General features: G+C 43.9%; 1 protein-coding gene across 1 annotated transcript in view; it reads right to left on the bottom strand.

Annotated features, from left to right (window-relative positions):
- Positions 1 to 7,698, bottom strand: part of TPCN1 (two pore segment channel 1) — a 44,204-nt gene extending 36,506 nt beyond the window's left edge. Inside the window, exon 1 of the mRNA XM_010294720.1 lies at positions 7,587 to 7,698. Within this exon, the coding sequence (XP_010293022.1) occupies positions 7,587 to 7,698 (112 nt within the window). The remainder of the gene's footprint in view (positions 1 to 7,586) is intronic.
- Positions 7,699 to 8,414: the final 716 nt, after the last annotated feature.

Raw genomic sequence — 8,414 nt, forward strand, 5'->3', positions numbered from 1 at the left:
GATGGATGAAATCCTGAAGCTGCTCCTACAGCTCTCCATAAAGAAAGCAGTCATGTAAAAATCAGGCATCTTCTCAACATGCAAAAAGCAATTATGCTAAAGACACGGGGAGAGCCCTGCAAGGTCCAGATCAAAAGCCAGAGACATTGGAGGCAAGAGAAAGACCCATCAAATTCACCGCACTTTTCCCAGCTTAAAGATCAGAAATGGAGTGTTCTGGCTCATAAATTCTACTTCCAGCAAATTCAAGCTCAAATCCCCCAAAGGCAATAAGGAAAAGGCAATCAACAACAACTCTAACCACTTCACAGATGCTCCTGTTTAGTTTATACAGCATTTCTTACAGCATTCAAATGGGTAAAATGGGATTTCAACGCAGGGGGGCTGACGGCAGCAGGCAGGATTCCTCGGTGAAGATACCAAGGGCAAAGGAAGTTCTGAGAAGCATCATATTGGTTATGATGAGTGAACTCAGCGTGCTCAGCCTTTGCTCATTTTAATCTACCAGTAAGCAAGCTTGGCTAAACTGAACATCCTGCATCTACAGTGCCTTAAAAATCCACAGGAATCACAAAAATGAGGGGAAAAACGAACAAACTGATGCGTTCCCTGGGAAGCCATGAAAAACTAATCGCTATTTGTTTCCAACTGTTGTTCCGCTTCCTGAGCCAAATGTTCCCAAGTCAGCTGTGGTGGCTGAGGAGTGACCGGTTAGAGCTGGAAAGTTGTCGATTTAAAATTGCAGCTTGAACACTTTCAAACTCCTTAACATCTTTTATAGTTCCAGGACCACCTGTTCAATAAGTGGAGCCCTCCGATACCATAGCGTGTGCCTGTACCCCCATATCTTCCAACTACAGCAGTCAGCTTGGGGAGAAAACACTTAGCCTAGCCCACTCTTCTGCTCTCACACCAAAAGGACACGAGCTGTGTACTAGAGAAGAGCCACGAAGCGAACGGGCTGCCTCCCTCAAAACATCAAGGTCATTACTCCCATCTTCACGAAAGGAGTGAGAAGAAGCTTCCAGACTCCTCAACTCCCTTTGCAGCATCCTCCCTAATTTACAGTGAGCATGCATGAAAGATGATACCCATTGCTAGTTCTCCGGGCGATGAAAAAGGAGAAAGAACCATTTGATTCCAGGATAATGGAACACTAACCCAAGTCTTCTTTACCTTGTATACGCTTTTACTCGCTCAGATTTGAACAGCATGGGGCATTCAAGACGAAATCGCTAGGATTTTTTTTTTTTTACTGCGCAAAATAGTCAACAGTGCAGAGATTCTGTTTGACAAAGCATCCTACTGTGAAACACACAATGTGTGCATTGTGCAAACTGATCTCCTGCAGGGCTAAGAAAACAAGGCAGGCTCAAAAAAAACCCCACAAGATAACTGCAGCCCACAATACCTCCTGGTACTTTAGTCTGCTCATAGTTTTTCTTTTATAGGCACCACATTTACAGAGTCACATTAAGAATGTCTCGATACAAATGCTTTTGTGAGTTCTGGACAACACAGTGCTCTTTCTCTTGAATCAAAGGTACCAGCTTTACCCTCTCATTATGGCAAGTATTTAAGCACAGGCAAGGTGGTCGGTCCTGCCTTAAAACCTGAATTCTCAGGATAAATGAGATCCCACGGGATGATGCATTTGGAACTTAAAAGCAGAAACACATTTTCCACTATTTGTAACATCACATCAAAAGATATCCAACATCTCCTAAAAAGCAGCATTTACCTACTTCCTCTGAGTTTACAGAGCTCATCACCCAGGGAAACGAATTGTACTGAAGGAGAAAACAATAATCTCCTTATGTTTTGGGTGTTCATTTCCTTTCCAAGACTTTCACCTCTCACTCATCTCGGAGGCAGTTTCGCTTCGCTTTGCTTGCTTAAAACATTCATTATAAGTCATCTAGGCCAGGAAAGGATTAGAGAAGCACTGGCAGAAGTTGCAAAATGCAAGGCTGTTAGGTCAGAGAAATGAGACTTTCAGAGGCATAAACAACAATCCAGCACCAAACTACCACTTGTGCTTCAGAAAAAATTCCCCTCTATATAAATTTTAAGCAGGTATGTACTAAGAAAAACAAATCATGCACAGCAATGCAAAACAGCACCTCTTCATAACGAAGCAATGAAGCCTACCTGCCCATTTCCACGAAAGGTGTAATCTGCACTTTACAGATGAGATGTGTGAACCACCGACTTACCCCAGGTACAAGGAGGAGCAGCTTCAACAGCAGAACTAGATCGCTTCCGAAAATGAGATCCCAGTCCTGTGCTCTGGCCGTGCTTCACCCCTAAACGTGGCAGCGGAAGCACTGCTACTGGAACTAATTAAAGGCAAATCGGTAGAACTAGAAGCCATGATGCGAGAAAATATCCTGCGCGGCATCCAAGTAAGCCACCAGATAATCCAAAAGGCTGTTTAAGAGCCTGGCTGTCAGAGATCTCAGGATCTGCCAGGTCCATCGCAAGTGTTTGCTTGTTCCCTTGTCCCCTATTTCCTCACACCAATTAGCTACAGCATTTCATAACTAGTGCCCAAGTCCAAATAACTGTCTTGGAAATCCTTACTTCCACATAAGGATCAAAACCTACAGATCCTGAAAGATTTAATAAATCTACTAGCTGACTGATATTTAAAATGCCTATTTTCCTCCGAAGGTAGCAAAGCCAGAAGGCATCCACAGCAATTAAAGTGGTTCCTCAAGAAGCACAGCTACTAACAGTTTGCATGGTTACAGCATTTCCCCAAAGGTCAGGTATTTATTCTCGGTTTGTTCCCTCAGCCCATCAGAAAACGTACACTTGTTTTACACGTGTTTTACTCTTTCATCCACGGACGGCACTACAGGAAGCAGCAGTAGGAAGGAGGCAGAGATGTCTGACGAGCAGGGACTCGTTGACCAGACGAGCTGAAGCTGTGGACTATGCGAACAGACTTACTATCTCTCGCTGCTGATACAAATGCGTTCTGGAACCAGATCCAACACAGAAGAGAATTATATTACTTCAGGTCGTGTGGGTTACCAAACCCATCAAAATCCAGGCGGCTCATATGTCTCAAAAGAACAACATTAAGTGCCCCTAATCCTGGGCCACCCCCAAATGCATATGTCTACCTGTGGATTAGTAAAAGAATTTTTAAAAAAAAAGACGAGTTTGTTGTATACAACATCCATTAATGCTGTAATTAGACTCTGTGTTCAGAAACATCGCATGAGTTTCCATCAGCCAGTTACAAAAAGAACAGCTTTGCTGAAAGCCTCTTCATGCATTTCATCACGGAACTGGGCCGACGTGCAGAAGCAAGGCAAGGGAAGAGGCCCTCCTTCCAGCAGCTCCAGGAAGCACGGCACACACTGCACTCCATTTTAGAGGCACAACCAACAGTCTCAGAGACCGTCACTGCTTTCCTTGGCCAAAGTCACATTCCTCACCAAGCACGCCTTGGACAGCCCCTCCAACTTCATCAACAGTGAAATGACATTTTCTTTACACACTTTGGGCCACCTTCTCCTTCACAGCAGTGCACAGGCACATTAATCAACAATTTTCTTTCTACCCAAAAGGCCAGGCTGGCTCTAGTTTTCCCAACAATTTACTCTTTAGGCAGCAGAAACCAAAGCAAAGGCTCAGCTGAAACCTCAACATTCAAAGTTGTAACTTCCCATTTCCCAACAATCCTTCTAGAAAAACATCGCACTTGGCTGTTGCAGTTGCTCCCCCCACCTCCCCACACATACACAATAATTGATTTTTACCTCAATAGCAGATGCAGTTGCTTTCTTGTAAAAACCCAGAGTTTAAAGATGACTTCTTCCACTTGCCATAATCCATTGTGTGGGAGAAACAGACATACAATATCATATTGTTCCCTGTACAACACTTTGAGCTGTACATTCTGCTCTGAACACACTGAAACTCCACTCGAGGCTACAGCAATTTCCATGCAGGAGGCAAAGGAGAATCTTGTATCATCTGATCTAATACAGGATAAATCAATGTGCACTCATTTATTGCTTATAGTTCCCATCAGCTCAAGGAGAGACACTGTCCTAGAGTTTCAAGGCTATCCACGCTGCCTTTGTATGCAGAAAACACACCTCACACTCTGAGATATTTTGAGAACCCTGCTCAAACACTTCCCAGGAGTTCAGGTGAGGGATGGGAAATCACTAAACCCCAGCTGCTTCTCACCACTTTCAGCACACAATTTTGGGAAAGGTCATGCAAGGATTGCACCCCCATTTTCATCTTCTACAGAAATTCAGTTAATATTAGTCATTCACCTCAGATAGGTGCTGGGAAGCGTAATTAGAGTATGTACACAGTACTCAGAGATTCTCAGATAAGGTGTACCAGGGAACGGCAGCATCATATTAATTAGCGTGGATTCAAGTGACGAAATCTCTTCTCTCTCTCTCCTTCAGCTGCTGGAGCTTGAGAGAAAAATTACCCAGCACCACAGTCCTACGTGTTGTAGTCAGAAAACCATCAGTACCACAGGGACCACATTTTTCTGGATGTAGTCTGAATTCCGTCAACTTTGCAGGATTCTGACCTTTCACCGTGGCTGTAAATGGGAGCTCCCTGGAAGACGTGTGTCCCAGCACAAGCCAAGGAAGGCAGAGTTTTAATATTCCTCCCCATGCAAATATTTTCTCCCATTAAGTGCTTAAGAGCTGTATGATTAGGGAGATTAATTTTTGCAGCTGGACATTTTCTTTAAGAATGTAATTTTCCACGCAGTTTTCTCATTTAGCTTTCTTTTATTCTAACCCCAAGGCATTCACTTACCCAGAAGAGGACTCTTCTGCAAGATTTGGAAGGGAATATACTCTTGCGCTTTAGTCCTTCTTCCATCTGCAACAGGCTTGCTTTCAGAAAACGCTGTTACTACTTATTTCAACCCAGTATTTTGTCAGCACTTCCAGAAAATCGACACCAAGAGTCCAAAACCACAAATTCATTTGTCCAAGGACCTGGTTGCAACAAAATCACCTCATGGATCAAGTTATTTTTTTTTTTTAAAAAAGCGCAAGAAGTTCCTTAAAAAACATGAGAGTTGATGCACTGAAACCACAGAGATACGCAGTGCTTAGTGAGAAACGGTTGTGAAGCTGGAATACAGATTACAATTTAGAGAGGTTCGTGACACAGCAACACAGAACTAGAGTGCAATTTAATTATGATCAGCCTCTGATGCGTGATTTAGCGTAAGGGCAGTTACACCCACTTCGCCTTTCCCTTGGTGTCACCTGAGAAGAGAATGATGGGTCCTTCACTGCTAACAGTCCCAGCTGGTATCTGGGGACACACTTAAGTAAAAGCTTGGTGTTCAACCTGCCACCAGATCCCTACGAGTTGATGGTCAGGCAGAGTAACAAGTGAGCTATTCCTCCAAATTCTACCTGAATATTCTGTTACGAGAGTTTAGGCATACAAACCAGAAGGAAACAGCCTCCTGACCTTCCCTGTCCCCATGCCCTCATCACTGCCCTGGCAGGCTCTCCCTCTCCTGAGGAGGATTTTTCACATACCACTTTTCCCCTGAAAAAGACAAGTCTCTGAATAAAAACATGAAATTATACAGTTCTGTTAATGTCATTTCAGTCCTCAGCAGAGAAGTGGAGGCAGAGCAGAGGGGAAACATCTGAATTCCTCACAGCCTCCAGAAGACACAACTTTTCTGCATTTCACAGTAGATTTTCTTCACAGGCAAAGAGGAAAGCTGGACTACATGTTCTGGTTTTTAAACGAGCTTACTTTTGCAAGTCATGGCGTTAGTCTGCTCACTCACTAATTTAAGCTTCCCGCCTCTCCGAGATAAATGTGCCTTTCAAGTTGTTTATGCCAGCCTTCCTCTTCTAATCTTTCATCCCACTCTTGCAGTACCCACTGACTTCAGAAGGCTCCGTATCATTCTCACTTGCATAGAATAAGCTTTATATTTTTTCAGCAAATTCAACTTTAACAGTGATTAAAACATATAGCAAAATAACGGTTCTTCAATACCAAGAGACACTTCATTCGAAGAATTCTAGGAAATGAATTCTCAAAAACCACACAGCGATCTTTTAAGAAGGACAAAATTGGTCCCTAAACAATTTCCCTGTATTTCAAGGGAAGCAGACTGTGGAATATTTTTATTTATTAATACGTTCATTCTCATGCTTGTGCTTTAACACAGTCCTGTTGGCTTTAACCAAATGATAAACCTCAGACAACTTCTTTTAAAGGGATGGGAGGCAGGTGGAAGAAAAAAGATGAGAGAAGAGTGATTAAAATTAGTCACAAGAACGCCTATAAATACACCAGTGGACAGAGGAAGCCATTCTCTCTTGTATTTGACTTAAAAATAGAGAGATAAACTTTAAAAGACAAACAGATGCAATAGAGCAGATACGATGGAGCAACAACTCAGCAGAGCTTAGAGAAAGTCAACTGGGCAATTTAGCCAGGGATGTATGTTGCAGGGGTGGGAGAGGAGGAGGGAGCAGGAATCTTGCTTGTCAGAAACCAGCTACTGGCTCAGGAAGTCACAGAAAGAGAAAATTAAGGGATTGCAAGAGAGATCAAATCACAGAGTCATAAAGGCAGTATGGAATAGAGAATAACAGAGAAAAAAGGGATGTGAGGTCAGGAGACAGTTTATTTGTTACAAATGTTAAGCTTGTGGCAGCAAGGGCTTGAATAGGCTCCTATGACCTGTGCAAACACCTGCAATGTCAACTGGAAGTCACAGAGATGTCTTGAACAAAACTGCTCAAATACATTCAGTGAGGTATAACATAAAAGAGAAACTCACTGAACATGTTCAAACACATCTGCTGTTCCCATCTCGCCTACTGCGGGGCGACGGCTTTAACAAAGATATACCGAGAAGAAAGCAATGCTTCTAAGAGGTTGTGGCTTTTGTTTTCCCCTCTCCCAATGCTCATAGGCTGGCTCTGTCACACTGAATATCTGGGGGCTAACAGGAGTATGAATATATTGTCTAAAAGTACTCCAGGTTCTTTGATAAGAATACAATAAAGATGTTAAAGGGATTTATCAACACATATCACTCCTTATTGCAAAAATCAGGATGTAAACTAGAAATAGGCAAAACAACAGTTGTAAAGGACAGATGCTTTATGGTGCTAGGAAAATACTACATGGCATAATTGCAGCTGCTGCACCTGACAGCTCAGGACAGTGGTACGGCACGGCAGGTTAGTGCCAAGAAAAGGAGACGCTCTGGGCCAACGTACAGGAAAGGAGAGCCGAGCTAAAGGACAACAAGGTCACAGGTTATTACACGGAAACCACAAAGAATGCATATTAGAAACGGCATCGGTAGGACCCGTCCATCCAGTGCCCCCTACCCTCTCGGTGTAATATGGGTGCTGTGAGTAAACAAGCAACACAATAAGCAACTTCCTGATCTGATTTTCTCAGGAAGCCGCTGGGACACTGAATGACAGCTCTGAGAGTTTCAGGTCCTGGCAAGCGCAAGGAAGAGCAGCGACCGCAAAGAGAAAAACAAGGGAGGCCATCACAGTGGGCAGGAAACAACAACAAAGCAATCTTACTTTCGTTAGGCAGCTCCTCCTGATCCAGGTCATCTAGAGGAGCCGAGGTGCTGCTTCCACTGTCATCCAGGGTGAGGATGAGGGGAACGTCATCATCCATGCTCACAGCCATCCCGTCCCTGCAGAGGTTCCTACTCCAAGAACTTTAAATAACACCTTTTTCAGTTCCGCTTGTAAAACACTTATGTCAAAAACTCTCACCAGAAAGTCTTCCATCAGGGGTGTCTTCTAAGCATAAGAATATAAAAGTATGTGTACCCATCTCTAGAGACAACAGTTCAAAAAAGGATCTAGTTGTTTGCTTTTGAAAAGCAGGACAGGATATTAGACCCAATGGCAGTATTTATACAAAAGCTAAATTCAAAATGTCAGGTCGGGGCTGCCTGTTCCAGTACGGCACAGAAGCAAAAGAAAGTGCTTCTTGACAAACTCCTGGCCACTCAGCACAACAAGAGGCAGGCAGGCGTGACGCATCCGGAGCCAGCATGATGCTAAGTGTCACCGTCACACATGGCTCTTTCCCCTGTCATGCCAAAACGCCTCACTTTCAGGCGGAGAGGGGAAAGAGGGAGAAAAAGAGGCCAGTTTGAGTCTGCACACATGAAGTTCCTGTAGACTTTTTTACTGGCTGATATCACAAAGTTCACGGATTTCCTTAACAGGTGGAGGACAAGAAAAAATCACGCAGGCCCTGGAAAACGTTACACGGACGCTTCACAACCAGTGCCGCCACGCAGCTGTTACTCTCCCCGTCTCCTTCCTTGCAGGCCGTAGCGAGGGCAGGAAGAAGTCACGGCGGAGATCGCATCTCCCACAGCGACAGGCCGA

Source organism: Phaethon lepturus, unplaced genomic scaffold (assembly GCF_000687285.1).
Source record: "Phaethon lepturus isolate BGI_N335 unplaced genomic scaffold, ASM68728v1 scaffold4659, whole genome shotgun sequence".
NCBI lineage: Eukaryota > Metazoa > Chordata > Aves > Phaethontiformes > Phaethontidae > Phaethon > Phaethon lepturus.